The following is a 15,601-nucleotide window of genomic DNA, read 5'->3' on the forward strand; positions in this document are numbered from 1 at the left end:
GCCTTTGCATGGGCTCCCAATGGGTGGCAAAATATATGCTGCAGACCACAGGGATCCCCTGGAACCCGAATGCCCTGGGTACCTAGGTACCATATACTAGGGACTTATAAGGGGGCACCAGTATGCCAATTGTGGGTGAAATACTGTGTTAACAGTATGTACCACCCAAATTTCAAGGAGAGAGCTTAACTACCTGATTAGCAGGATCCCAGTAGACACAGTCAAACACACTGAGAAACAGGCCAAACGTGTGAGTATCCAAGCTAGAAAGAGGCTACTTTCCTACAGTGACCACAATACGTTCTGCACTGGCAAGTAAATTTCTTTTAAATGAACGTATGGAAATAAGAATATATGTATGCCACATTTTAAGACATAATTTTCAATTCAATCACTACAATGCTGTAGACCAAAGTGGAGCTTAGAGTTATTTTCTCTTTTTTTTAGGGTTCAAAAAGTATTCTTGATAGATCCTAATATGACATTGTGCAAACTAGGGTACCTTAACTGCACATTTTTAAAGTATTTTTTAAACTTGGTTAAAAAAAATTCTGGTACTATATTCACATGTTTTAATGGCTGAGATTCCATCAGCTCTTCCTTACACCCACAACTGACTCATGTTTAAGTTTACCCACGCTTGCAGTTATTCAAGTCTCCAAATTGCTATGTTTCGGAGTCTTGATTTCTTTGGGGGTATATCTTGATATGTGAATATGTGTAGATACAGAGCTACACTGTTCTTGTGACGGCCTGGCAGTCAAATTCAATTGATCATAAATACATCATAAAACTGTTAATAAAAATATACCAATACATACAGTGTAATTACACAGTTCATTGTTCCATAAACGGTTCACAATAACCAATTAAACATTCACTTGACACATCCCATGGAGGTTTTATCATACCTGTTCAAAGTGATAAATACACTTGTTTTACCATCGCTTTTACTTTAGTAAAAAAACATTAGTTTGATATAAGAGATCCTGCTTTGGTCATCTTTTTAGATACTAATATTACAGCCCTGATTACTGGTGGTCTATCTCAAAGTAAGGTGCTTGCAGGACCTAAAAGTGACATTACCTATGGGTGAGACGCACTAGATTTGGAAAATACCTCCTATGCCAGGGTTTTCATTTGCAAACAAGAAAATAGAAAAGAATGTTTGCAGTGGAGTGACATAATATGATGAGAAAAGCCAAACGCTTATATCCTAAACTAAAAGTTACTTACCTTTGATAACGCTCTTTGTTTTGGAGACTCTAGGTAACCGAGAATTCCGGAAAATCTTTAGCAGTACCCCTGGGAGCCAGCAAGTGACACCTGCAGCTCCGCATGTTTTTCATTACATGCCAGATGTGAGGTGTACAGTCCTGTACAGGCACCACTCATATGAATTGACATCAGTCGATTTCTGACATGGCACCAGACAAGGAGCCAAAATCAAGACTAGTAGAGTCCAGTTCACAGAAACCTAATTTAGGACCTATTTAGGTGGAAAAGAATCTACTTCACAGAAAAGGGAGGATGAAAGGCCAGTAAGGAATTCAAGGTTAGTCTCTCTTCCAGAAAGAGCATTACCAAACATAGGTAACCTGCTCTTCTGATCAATACTTCAAAGTGCACATTTCTCACCTTTTGAATAGATACCAAAACAGTACGTCCCAAGTGGAGGGTCTGTGAACTGGCTCAAAACAGAAAGCCCTGCAGGACCGAATGGGTCAAATGCCCATCCAGATAGACCTGACTTTCCAGACATTAGTACTTGGTGAGCATATGAAGTAAAAGGCACCTAGTGTGCTATTGCAGTGGTGGCAGCCTTGGCTGTGGCAGATTGAGCCTAGAAGCATTCAGGGGGCTGCTTCTCTGACATTGTGTAGCAGACCTTAATGCAATAAAAGATTGGCCCTCTTCTGCATAGCTTTGCATTCTCTGCCAAGCAAATCTGTTGATTATCCCACCAGGTGTTATCTGATACTAACAATGTAGAAGCGGAAAGCATACCTCTGATCCAGCTGGTGTAGTCTCTCCTCTTCAGAAGGGTGAGGCGGAGCAAATACCACCGAAACAGTGATGTTCTGTCTGACAAGAAAGGGAGTGGCAAACTTTGGAAAAGAAGGAGACATGTCAGTAGAGCCAGCTAGTCGAGGTAGGAAGAGTTGTAGGTTGGGCTGACAGACAAAGTCTGCAAACGGCCCATCCAGCACGCCAATGTTATGGTAACATGGAAGATTGTCTTGAGGGTAAGCAGCCTGAAAGGACACCTCTATAGAGGCTCAATGTGCACACACACGAGGGCTGTGAGGACTAAATTGAAATCCCATTAGGGCATAACAAATGGAGAAGGTGGAAACATATATCGTAACCCCTTGAGGAACTGCACCACAACTGGTGATTTGAATGAGGGCTGGTCTGGCAACCATGCTCATGTCCAGGAGGCCGAGATACCATACTATCCATGCCCAAACCGGCGTCACTATTATGAGATGACTTGGGCAAGGTCGGTCCTGATCTTCTCTAGAACCTGTGGTTGGAGAAGTATCAGCACAAAGGATGCCTGATTTCCACCCCACAAGAAACAGGAGCGGGGGAGAGAGAGCGAGAGTGAGAGACAGATAGAGAGAGAGAGAGGGGCCTTGCAAACTCCATAATGCAAAAGTGCTGACATTCCACGTTCTTAACAGTGGCCAAAAGATCAATCCTCGGTTCTTCCCATTTTCAGAAACTATGAATGGCTTGCAGCTCCAGAATGGTGATATGGAGACAGGCCTCTGCCGCAGTAAACATCTCTAATCTTCATCAATCCCAGCCCAGAAGCAATGCATTTGTCACTAATTTGAGCACTGGGTGGAGGGGGTGTTAATAAAAAAGGGTTCAATTTCGGTTCTGCAGCCAACAATGCAAATCTTTTGCAGTCTCCCCCAAAAAATGTAGACCAGATTGGAAAGACTCCTGGTTTTATGCCCACTTTGACTTCAGATCCCCCTGCAGAGCACACAGATGCCATCTGGCTTGCTTGACCAGCAAGATACAGAAGGCTGTAAGTCCAAGCAGCTCGTTGACACAGAAAGAGGCAAACTGATGAGTGCGTGCATGGGGGTGTCTACGTAGGCTCCTGAACAACACGTCTAGCATTGAATGACATTGATGTGGAGCTACCATCACCACCTGATTGTGGGGAGGGTTACTAGATCCAGTCCGACTTCTGGGGAAAAATTAAAAAGGTGAGAAATCTGCAGTTATAAACCTTTATCAGAAACAAATGAAAATATATTTATTTAAAAGTAGGATACACATCTGAAAATGCTAAGAACAAAATTGTGTGTAGCTTACCCGATGCATTTACTGATAAGGACGCAGAAACCAGCATTTTCTGGAAATTGTCTTCAGGAGCATCATTAAGAAGAACTGAGTTTATGCTCTCTTTTTCTATCCACACACATCTAGAACAAAAATACAGTAATCTGGCATCAGACACATTAACCCTACAGTAAGGGATGGTGTAACCTTGCTTGCATTTTAGACCAAACCTGAAAGCTATGCCTTTTCATGAGTAAAACCCAAAATAGTTTTACATTTTTATCGCAAATAAACCTGCATACTTATCTAATGATCATTGAAAACCTCTACCTTGTGGCAGAATTTGAAACTACCAGCAAATAATACATGAGGCCAGAATCCTCACCAAAAAATGACAAGGCATTTCCCTTATACCTACAACACACTTTACAGCGCAAGTGCACAATAACTCAGAAAACAGGGTAAAATTCACTGTCTATGGCAAAAGTTTATACTCCAGGTTGATAGCAAATGAGGATACAATTGATAAGGAACACAACAGTTTGCACTGGTAGTAGCTTTCCTTATTTCAACACCTTGCTTTCCCTACTTTTCCACCTTCTGGGATTTGGCTTGTGTCAAGTCAGTTTTTCTTGGGTCTTGCGAACGCAGAGACAAAATAGTATTGGTTGCCCCTGACAGCTGAGGAAGAAGAACTACTAAAAGCTCATTGACTTGCAAGCACTGCTTTTGTAGGCTTCGACTCGCAGAAGAGAAAGAAAATGGGGGAAAAAAAAAACACAAAAGAGTCAAGGCTTACTTCTGAAGACTGGTGTGTGCTACAACAAAGCTAAACTAAGAATGGAACAATACACATACAATGCTGTAGTTTTGATAAATTGTGTATTATAGGTTAAGGATATTGGCGGTCGCATTGCTAAGCTGCGTCGGACACGGGCCCCAAAAGACTGTCATGTCAACGGTCTTTCGCCCACTGAATTAAGATGTTACAGCTCTGCAGGCAGACTGACTGGTGGCAGTTCACTGATGGAGGGAGACAGCGGCCGGACTCACGGGACTTTGTACAATGGTAGCGGCTATGGAAGGGACCTAAGTGACATACACACACTGTCCCCTTAGTCATAGGTGTAGCCCTGCACTAAACAACACATTCACACAATAACTCATTGCCATTCTGACACAACACAACCCATACATGTTAAACACACACATTGGCACACATCCATGACACAACATACACACACAGGTGACACTGCACTCATACACCACACAATCACAACTACACACTCAGCTACACAAACATACTCATAACGAAGAACAACTACACACATCATGACAAGGAATGCAACACAACAAGGCTCACCTAAACGTTACTCACGACAACACAACATACATAACACTGGTCTCACTTGCGTGTGACAGACACAAAGACATTACCCCCCCACCTCAACTAGCCAATCGCATACACACATGCACATACTGACACTCACACACACAACTCTCGGCACAATATGACCGGTACACGCCGCATCCCACCACCAATCTGCCAACTAAGAAGTGGAGGTTGGACCGCCACTTTTTCCTTGGCGGACAGGCACATCTAAGTCTGCACGTTGGATGGCACACATACCACTGCATGTTGGATCGGAATTTAGGTCCCTCAACAGGCAGATGACCTCATTATGTGTGTAGAGGATCCTAGAGTGTGATAGAGAAAAGTGTTAATACCTTCGGCTGCCTGGGTTTCCCTAACCTTCTAACTCTTAGAGGTGCAGAAATTTTTTGAGGACTAAAAACCGAACATTATCTCACCTAGATAAGAAAAGAGTAGGAAACTGATAAAGTGGGTTATTGGTTGAGGGGTGTGTAAGGCCCTTCTCAAGCAGCAGCCACAATCCTTGCCAGGGTGAAGCACAAAAAATCACTAAGCTAACCTGTGCTTAACCCTCTGGAAGCTTGGCACAAAAGCAGTCAGGCTTAACTTAGAAGCAATGTTTAAAGTATTTATGCAGCACACACGCTGGAATAAAGTGAAAAAACAAGATAGGAAAAGTTCCACACAAATATGGAAACAGAAGTAAATGCTGTTTGGCAGAAAATTGTTCAAGTCCCAAGCTTTGGAAGTGGGCTATTTGGGCAGCTTTGGTACCACTTTAAAGGGTCCCGGACTGGATGGGCCACACTTGGAGGGTTAAGACTCACTCAGGCTGGGACCAGGTGTGGGTTCAAGATGGTTGGAGTCTTTTCTGTGCCTGAGGCTCTGATCAGGAGGAAAACCAACTAGCACTTTGAGTCACGCTGGAAGTCCTAGATTCAAGTAGAAAAGCAAGCCTCAAGCAGCATGGCAGGTCTCCAACGGCACAGGGCAGACTTCAGGCAGCACGGCTGGCCTCTGAAGTAACAGCTGGCCAAAGGCAGCAGGGGAGTCCTCTCAGAGTCCTTTCACAGGTTTGGAAGTGATCTTAATAGTATGTCTGAGAACCCTATTTTTATACCGGATGTCAGCTTTGAAATGGAAGAAGCTTTTGGAGTTTTCTCCTCCATAGAAGTGTATGGAATTTCCTCCCCTGGTCCCAATCTATCTACAGTCACAACAGGCTAGTGTGAAGTTCTTTGTGTGAGTGGAGGCAAGGTCTTTGATGTGCAATTATCGCTGTGTACAGCTCCAACACCCCATCCTGCTCTGAATGCCACCTCCTGTACATCTAGTCCGTCTACTGGGTGGCTGTCTGGGAGGAATACACAAAGGCCAACTGCTAACCACACCTAATCATGTGACCCGGAAAACAGGCTGCAGGCATCAAATGGTTAGGACAAGAAATTTCCAACTTTCTAAAAGTAGCATTTTCAGAATTGTGACTTAAAATCTGACTTTACCATTAAAAAGGATTAAATTACAGATCCTTAGACATCAGACATGACATTTCCACCTGCTCCCGGACAAGCATTATGACTTAATTAATGTATTAAGGTAACCCAATTTTATCTTATGGGAGAGGTAGGCTTAACAGTACTGAAAAACAAATTTAGAGGTTTTTCACTACCAGGACAAGTAAATCTTAAAAGTACATGTACAACCTTTTCACTACAAGGTACCCTGTCCTGTGGGAGGTTTAGAGCTTACCTTAGAGTGACATATGTAAGAAAAAGGGAGTTTTAGGATTTATTGTGTGAAGTCGAATTGGCAGTTTAAAACTGCTTGCAGGGTGCAATGGTAGGCCTGGGACAAGTTTTCAGGAGCCACTTAAGAGGGTGGCACAATAAGTGGTACATTCCCACAAGCAGCATTTATTTTACCAGCCCTGCATATATGGTGTACCACTTTGCTGGGAACTTAAGTAAATTATATATGCCAATCAGATGACAGCCAATTTTACCATGCTTTATAGAGTACGCACAAGCACTTTGTGCACTTTACCACTGCTAACTAGTGTTCGAGTTCTAAGGCCAACAAAAACAAATCCAGAAAAATAGGAGGGGACTAGGCAAAATATTTGTGGAAGACTACCCTAAGGCTGACAGGTCTAACAGAAATGGACATAGGTTCTAAAGAACTGGTTTGGTATATATCTGCACCACTTTTCTCTCCCAATCCACTTCTCCTCGACTGCTTGCAGCGCTCATGGCACATAATATCCCAACAGCTGTCATTAAAGGTTGACAAAGGGGGAAAGCTTACACTTCTGCATGCAGTCGTTCTACACAGGAAATTGTGAGTGAAAAATATAAATACAGAAATGGAAAAATATAGTTGTTTCTAAATGAGTAAAAACCTATTAATAAAGAAACGTTGGTAGCCAGGACCAAATACAGATGATGATCAATGACACATGATCCATTGGCAGAATTTGCAAGTCTGTAGCCTTAGTAAAATATGCAGTTTAAAAAGTATAAAACAAAAGAAAGAAAAATTGTAGGTATGCTGGTTAAAAACCAAAAGAATGTTTGAGCTACATTTACAAGGTATCAGTGCTCAGGCCATCAAACAAAAAAGAAGGCTTAAAAGAGAAAAGTAACTTGCCCATGGTGATGAGCTTTCTGGTGGATCTACTTTCAGATTCCTCACCTAAGGAAGAATCCCAGGCATGAGGCTGGATCTGGAAACTTCAAAGCTCTCAGGTTGCCGGTAGGAGGCACAGGCTCACCCAAGTGCAACAATGTAATTTTCCAATCCTTTTTGCACCCCAACGTTTGAGGTGAGTGAATGGACTGACATTGATAAAGTACTACAGTTTCAAATTATATTCATATTTGGGATCTTATTAACCTTTCCCTAAAACTATTAATCAAATGTGGAGGCGGGCAGTTCGGTGAGGAATCTGCAGGTAGATAGAGTATCCAGCCGAAAGATTGCTACCGCAGCTAAGTAAATTTTGTCTGATGGATAATTCTACCTAAAGATTATTCATCTATAGAACCGTTTCTATAGCCATACCCACCTAGGAGTAGTGTTGCTGGATGGTTATCCCCATAAATCCTGCAAGATGATCTGGCAGAATGAAACTCTGAACACCTCAGAATACAGACATCAATGCTGGGTGAATGTGTGCAAATATCTACGTAGCTGCCTTTTCATATCTCTGTAATTGGTACTCCTCTTCGGAAGCCAAACTGGTAGCTTTGGCCCTGCTAGAATGGGTCTTGATCCCTTCTGGAGGTTCCTTCGAACTAGAGCATAGCAGTTCTTAATGCAGACAATGATCTACTCCTAGAAAGAGCTGGTCATCTAGTTGTGTGTCTTTTCCCAAAGACCACAGCCTACTCTTAAAAAACGAAAAGAAAAATTTCATTTTTTTAATTTTTTTTTTTTTAAACTCATCCCGTTTTGCTTTAAGGAATACGGGCTGCATTAAAAAAAAAAAACTTTTTTTAAAAGCAATCACAGAGATGGCGGTCTGCTGAGCCCAGCAGTCTACCATCCCTGTGATCTTAGCTATTCGCAATGTGTCGCAAATGAGGGAGGTCCATTAGCGAGCCCTTGCGAATCGCTATGTGAAACTCCTGGAGTTTCATACATTCCAATAGCGAATACATAATTGCGATTTGCAAAAAATCGCAATTAGGTAATCTCTAATTGTAGGAGGCTGGCCTGGTTTATAGTGGGTACCAAAGGTACTTACACCTTATACCAGGTCCAATTATCCCTTATTAGTAAAATGTAGTCACAGTGTATAGCAGCTAGGCTTTCTAGGGGTAGCTGTAGCTGAGCAGCCAAGGCTTCACTAGGAGACATGCAAAGCTCCTGCAATACCACTTTGGTCAGACATTACTCACACACGAAAGAAAATGCTCAAGTGTTACAAAAATAAAGGTACTTTATTTTGGTGACACAAATGCCAAAAATACCTTAGAGACAATACTCCCTTAGGAGGTAAGTTAATATAAACAATATAAAAACTAGTATCCAAAAACAGGCAAGTCAACAGTTGGAAAACAGTGCAAATAGTGAAAATCACAACAGGCAGCAACGAACCTAGGGGGAACAGATGTGTAGGAAAGTGCCAATGTTGGCATGGTGAACCCCCCACACACTTTTTGCCTAGTGTTCATGCCAACTTTGACTTAAAGTGTGCTGGGACCCTGCTAACCAGGCCCCAGCACCAGTATTTTTTCACTAAAACTGTACCTTTGTTCCCACAATTGGCACAGCCCTGGCACACAGTAAAGTCCCTTGTAAAAGGTACCCATGGTATCATGGACCCTGTGGTCAGGGAAGGTCTCTAAGGGCTGCACCATGTACTATGTCCCCCTACGGGACCCCTTAATCAGCACATGCACACTGCCTTGCAGCTTGTGTGCGCTGGTGGGGAGAAAAAGACAAAGTCGACATGGCACCCCTCTCACGGTGCCATGCCCACAAGCCACTGCCTGTGGCAGAGGTAAGACAACCCTCTAGCAGGCCTTACAGCCTTAAGGCAGGATGCACTATGCCACAGGTGAGGGCATAGCTGCATGACAAATATGCCCCTACAGTGTCTAAGTCCATTCTTAGACATTGTAAGTACAGAGTAGCCATATTAAGTATATGGTCTGGGAGCTTGTCATTATGAACTCCACAGCACCACAATGGCTTCACTGAATACTGGGAAGTTTGGTATGGAAAATGCACACAGAGGGCATCTTAGAGATGCTCCCTGTATGTTAGCTCAACTGCTAGTGTAGGACTGACCGGTCTGTGCCAGCCTGCCACTTTCAGATGAGTTTCTGACCACATGGGGCGAGTGCCCTTGTGCACTCTGTGGTCAGAAACAAAGCCTGTCCTGGGTGGAGGTGCTTCACAATTCCTCGTGCAGGAACTGTAACACCTGGCGGTGAGCCTCAAAGGCTCCAGCCTCGGATTACAGTGCCCCAGGGCACTCCAGCCAGTGCAGATGCACGCCCCCCGGACAAAGCCCCACTTTTGGCGGCAACTCCAGCAGAAAAATTAGGGAAAACAGGGAGGAGTGACCACCCCAGCCAGGACCACCCCTAAAGTGTCCAGAGCTCAAGTTACCCCCCCCCCACCCTTTGCAGAATCCTCCATCTTGCTTTGGACGATAGGGACAATAGGGATAGGAATGTGCCCCCTTCCCCAAAGGGAGTGGGCACGAGGGTGTAGCCACTCGCAGGGATAGTAGCAATTGGCTACTGCCCTCTGACCCATAACACGCCCCTAAATCTAGGATTTAAGGGCCTCCCTGAACCCAGCTCACCAGATTCCTGGCGACCTACAAGAAGAAGGACTGCTAAACTGAAAAGCCCAGCAGAGAAGAAGTAAAACGACAACTGCTTTGGCCCTAGCCCTACCGGCCTGTCTCCTGCTTCAAAGAACCTGCAAGAAGAACAGTAACACATCCAGCGGGCCCAGCGGCCTCTGACAACTACAGAGGACTGCCCTGCACCCCCAAGGACCAAGAACTCCTGAGTAGAACCTGACCACCAGTGCAACACTGATCAGCAGGTGGCCCTCTTCCCTGTCCGAACAGTGGTGTGCCCAAAACACCTCCCTGCCCCCCCCGCCCCTGCAGCCTGTGGGTGACCCCTGGGGTCCCCACCTAGACTTGCATTGGACACCCGACGTCATGTTTGCATTCCGCAGCTGGCCGCATCTGTACTACTGGGGGTGTGTGTTTGGTGCCTACTTGTGCCCCCCCCAGTGCTCTTTTAATCCCCCTCCCCCGGTCTGCCCTCCGAGTCGCAGGTACTTACCTGCTGGCTGACCCGATTCCGAGTGCCCCCTAGCTCCATAGGAGCCCACATTAACTTGTCTCTCCTTTGACCTCTGCACCCGACCGGCCCGTGTTGCTGGTGGAGGGTGTTTGGGGTTAACTTGAACCCCCAACGAAGGACTACCTAAAACCCGGAGATAGGAACTGTAAGTTGAATACTTACCTGTAAAACTGTACAATCTTTTCCCAGGAACTGTCGAAAATTGCAGTGCCCATTTTTAAAATAGCTTTTTGCCATTTTAAAGAAAACTGTATACATTGTTGATTCCATTCAAAGTTATGATTGTAACAATGCAAAATACCTTACATTTCATGTACTTACCTGCAAACTGAATCATGTGGTTCTAGAAATAAATTAACAAAACATATTTTTCCATATAAAATCCTCTTTGTCTGGAGTCATTGAGTGTGTGTTTCTCTTATTGTCTGTGTGTGTACAACAAATGCTTAACACTACCCTCTGATAACCCTAACTGCTCGACACACTACCACAAATAGAGCAATAGTATTATCTATTATTGCCTCAGTCAAGCCTCTGGGGAACCGATGGACTCTCTAAACACTATATCTCATTTTGATATAGCACATACAGAGTCAGCTTCGACCAACAAACCATATACTAAAATAGTGGAATGCGAAAGTCGGTTTCCCACCTATGAAAGTCTAGTGTGTAGAGTGGGTGCTGGGAGTGTAAGAAAACACCAAAAGTTAGTAATAGACCCTACCCCAGAGCCCAGGAAAACAGGAGTAAATCACAGTAAGTTTCCCGAAACACACAAGAAGTTGTGATAGAAGATTATGCAAGAACCAGAAGAGACTGTAAGACACCAACAATGGATTTCTGGACCTGAAGACCTGTGGAAGAAGGGGACAAAGTCCAAGAAGCACTGAAGAGTCCAGGGAGAACAGGAGCTCCTGCTCACCCAGATAAAGGTGCAAAAGACGACCAACCTGTGAGAAGACAAACTAAGTGTAAGGAAATGCCTCCTTGGCATGGTTACCCCCCGACCTTTTGCCTTTTATTGATGCCAGTTATGATTGAAAGTGTGCTGGGACCCTGCTAACCAGGCCCCAGCACCAGTGTTCTTTCCCTAAACTGTACCATTGATCCCACAATTGGCACACCCCTGGCACCCAGATAAGCCCCTTGTAAATGGTAACCCGGTACCAAGGGCCCTGATGACTGGGAAGGTCTATATGGGCTGCAGCATGTCTTATACCACCCTGGGGACCCCTCACTCAGCACATGCACACTGCCTCACAGCTTGTGTGTGCTGGTGGGGAGAAAATTACTAAGTCGACATGGCACTCCCATCAGAGTGTCATGCCCACCTCACACAGCCTATGGCATAGGTAAGTCACCCCTCTAGCAGGCCTTACAGCCCTAAGCCATGGTGCACTATACCACAGGTGAGGGCATATGTGCATGAGTACTATGCCCCTACAGTGTTTAAGCAAAACCTTAGACATTGTAAGTGCAGGGTAGCCATAAAGAGTATATGGTCTGGGAGCTTGCAAACACAAACTCCACAATTCCATAATGGCTACACTGAAATCTGGAAAGTTTGGTATCAAACATCTCAACACAATAAATACACACTGATGCCAGTGTGGAATTTATTGTAAAATGCACCCAGAGGGATTCTTGGAGATGCCCCCTAAATACCAGTCCGACTCCTAGTGCTAGGCTGGCCAGTTTCTGCCAGCCTGCCACAACCAGATGAGTTTCTGGCCACATGGGGAGAGTGCCTTTGTCACTCTGTGGCCAGGAACAAAGCCTGTACTGGTTGGAGGTGCTTCTCACCTCCCCTGCAGGAACTGTAACAACTGGCGGTGAGCCTCAAAGGCTCATGTCTTTTGTAACAGCACCCCAGGGCATCCCAGCTAGTGGAGATGCCCGCCCCTCCGGCCACTGCCCTTAATTTTGGCAGCAAGACTGGAGGAGATAATTAGAAAAACAAGGAGGAGTCACCCACCAGTCAGGGCAGCCCCTAATGTGTCCTGAGCTGAGGTGACCCCTGCCTTTAGAAATCCTCCATCTTGGTTTTGGAGGATTCCCCCAATAGGATTAGGGATGTGCCCCCCTACCCTCAGGGAGGAGGCACAAAGAGGGTGTAGCCACCCTCCAGGACAGTAGCCATTGGCTACTGCTGTCCTGACCTAAACCCACCCCTAAATATAGTATTTAGGGGCACCCCAGAACCCAAGAAATCAGATTCCTGCAACAACAAGAAGGACTGCTGACCTGAAAGCCCTGCAGAGACAACGGAGACGGCAACTGACTTGGCCCCAGCCCTACCGCCTGTTTTCAGACTCAAAGAACCTGCAGAGCGACGCATCCGACAAGGACCAGCGACCTCTGAAGCCTCAGAGGACTGCCCTGAACCCGAAGGACCAAGAAACTCCCGAGAACAGTGGCACTGTTAAAAAACAGCAACAACTTTGCAACTTTCTAGCAACTTTCAAAGACTTCACTCTTCCCGCCGGAAGCGTGAGACTTCACCCTCTGCACAAGACGCCCCCGTCTCAAGCTCCAGAGAACCAACACCACAGGGAGGACTCCCAGGTGACTGCGACCTCGTGAGTAACATGAGACGACCCCCCTGGACTCCCACAGCGACGCATGCAGAAAGGATCCAGAGGCTCCCCCTGACCGCGACTGCCTGGAACAAAGAACCTGACGCCTGGACCAAGCACTGCACCCGCAGCCCCCAGGACCAGAAGGAACGGAACTCCAGTGCAGGAGTGACGTGGTGGCTGGCCCGAGAAGCCCCTCTGTGCCTTGCCTGCACCGCTAGAGTGACCCCCGGGTAACTCCATTGATTCCTATTGAAAAGCTGACACCTGCTAAGCCCACTGCACCCGGCCGCCCCTGTGCCGCTGAGGGTGTGTTTTGTATGCCTACTTGTCTCCCCCCCCCAGTGCTCTACAAAACCCCCCTGGTCTGCCAGCAGGTAAGTACTTACCTGCTGGCAGACTGGAACAGGAGCACCCCTGTTCTTCATAGGTGCCTGTGTGTTTTGGGCCCTCCTTTGACCGCTGCACCTGACCGGCCCTGTGTTGCTGGTGCGGTGACTTTTGGGTTGCCTTGAACCCTAAACTGTGGGCTGCCTAAGCCCAGGAACTTGAAGTTGTAAGTGCCTTACATACCTGAAAAACTAACCAATACTTACCTCCCCCAGGAACTGTTGATTTTTGCAGTGTCCACTTTGAAAATAGATTATTGCCATTTTAACTAAAACCGGGGAACCAGCTTCAACACAGGAAAAGAAACAGAACCTCTCTTCCAGGAAGAAGTTCTATCCCCTGAAGGAACTGAGTCCATGGAGCTGGGAACTTACCAAGTTAAGCTCTTGGGCCCAGGGGGACCCTCAAGGGAACAGCTGTGTAAGGGGCAAGAAACTTGTCCCTCTCTTGAGGCCTAAGACAGCAAGCAGCTGAGCAAGAAAAAGGAAATGTCAGTGGAATCCACAGGGTCTATTGGGAAGATGGACTCCTTTACACTGAGGCAAGAGATCCCACACCTGGTGCCACTAGGAGAGTGGTAGTGCCTCAGGAGGTTAGGGAGTTCATTCTGACCTTAGCCCATGACATTCCCCTTGCTGGGCATTTGGGACAAACCAAGACATGGGGGAGATTAGTCAACCATTTTTACTGGCCCAATATGTCCCAGAAGGTAAAGGAGTTTTGCACCTCCTGTGTCACCTGTCAAGCCAGAGGTAAGACAGGTGGCCATCCAAAGGCCCCCCTCATTCCACTTCCAGTGGTGGGGGGTCCCCTTTGAAAGAGTGGGAGTGGACATAGTGGGGCCACTTGAACCTCCCACAGCCTCAGGGAATCAGTATATCCTAGTAGTAGTGGACCATGCTACTAGGTACCCTGAAGCAATTCCCTTTAGGTCCACTACTGCCCCTGCAGTAGCCAAAGCACTCATTGGTATCTTTACCAAAGTGGGATTTCCTAAGGAGGTGGTTTCTGACAGAGGTACCAACTTCATGTCAGCTTACCTGAAACACATGTGGAATGAGTGTGGGGTGACTTACAAATTCACCACACCATACCATCCACAAACCAATGGTCTTGTTGAGAGATTTAACAAGACATTGAAGGGCATGATCATGGGGCTCCCTGAAAAACTCAAAAGGAAATGGGCTATCCTCTTGCCATGCCTGCTTTTCGCCTACAGAGGGGTGCCACAGAAGGGAGTAGGATTTTCCCCCTTTGAGCTTCTGTTTGGCCATCCTGTTAGGGGACCACTGGCACTTGTAAAAGAAGGCTGGGAGAGACCTCTCCATGAGCCTAAACCAGATGTGGTGGACTATGTACTACGCCTACGTTCAAGGATGGCAGAGTACATGGAAATGGCAAGCAAAAACCTTGAGGCCAGCCAACAGCTCCAGAAGATGTGGTATGACTAAAAGGCTGCTATGGTTTAATTTCAGCCAGGGCAGAAAGTCTGGGTTCTGGAGCCTGTGGCTCCAAGGGCACTTCAGGGGACATGGAGTGGCCCTTAACCAGTTCTTGAGAAAAAGAGTCAGGTCATTTACGTGATGGACCTAGGCACTAACAGGACCCCCAAAAGGGTGATCCATGTGAACCACCCCAAACTCTTTCCTGATAGGGCAGATGTAAACATGTTAATGATTACAGATGGGGACCAGGAAGAAGAGTGTGAACCTCTCCCTGATCTCCTCTCCACTGACCCTAAAGATGGCTCAGTAGATGGAGTCATCTATGCAGACACCCTCTCTGGCCAACAGCAGGCTGACTGCAGGCAAGTTCTCCAGCAGTTTGCTGAGCTCTATTCCTTAACCCCTGGTCCGACACACCTGTGTACACAGGAGACAGTATGCCTGTCAAAAATAAAATATTCAGACAGTCTAACCAAGTTAAGGAAAGCATCAAAGTGGAAGTGCACAAGATGCTGGAGTTGGGAGTGATTGAGCATTCTGAAAGTCCCTGGGCAAGCCCAGTGGCCTTGGTCCCCAAACCTCACACAAAAGATGGCAGGAGAGAGATGAGGTTTTGTGTGGACTACACAGGGCGCTCAACTCTGTCACCAAGACAGATGCTCACCCCATCCCAAGGGC

General features: G+C 46.1%; 1 protein-coding gene across 1 annotated transcript in view; it reads right to left on the bottom strand.

The window, feature by feature from the left end:
• The window catches only part of TDRD9 (tudor domain containing 9), a 2,107,755-nt gene that overhangs the window by 265,028 nt on the left and 1,827,126 nt on the right, over positions 1–15,601 (bottom strand). The window contains exon 32 of the mRNA XM_069207577.1: positions 3,337–3,446. Within this exon, the coding sequence (XP_069063678.1) occupies positions 3,337–3,446 (110 nt within the window). The remainder of the gene's footprint in view (positions 1–3,336; positions 3,447–15,601) is intronic.

The sequence above is a fragment of the Pleurodeles waltl genome, chromosome 9, assembly GCF_031143425.1.
Source record: "Pleurodeles waltl isolate 20211129_DDA chromosome 9, aPleWal1.hap1.20221129, whole genome shotgun sequence".
Lineage (NCBI taxonomy): Eukaryota > Metazoa > Chordata > Amphibia > Caudata > Salamandridae > Pleurodeles > Pleurodeles waltl.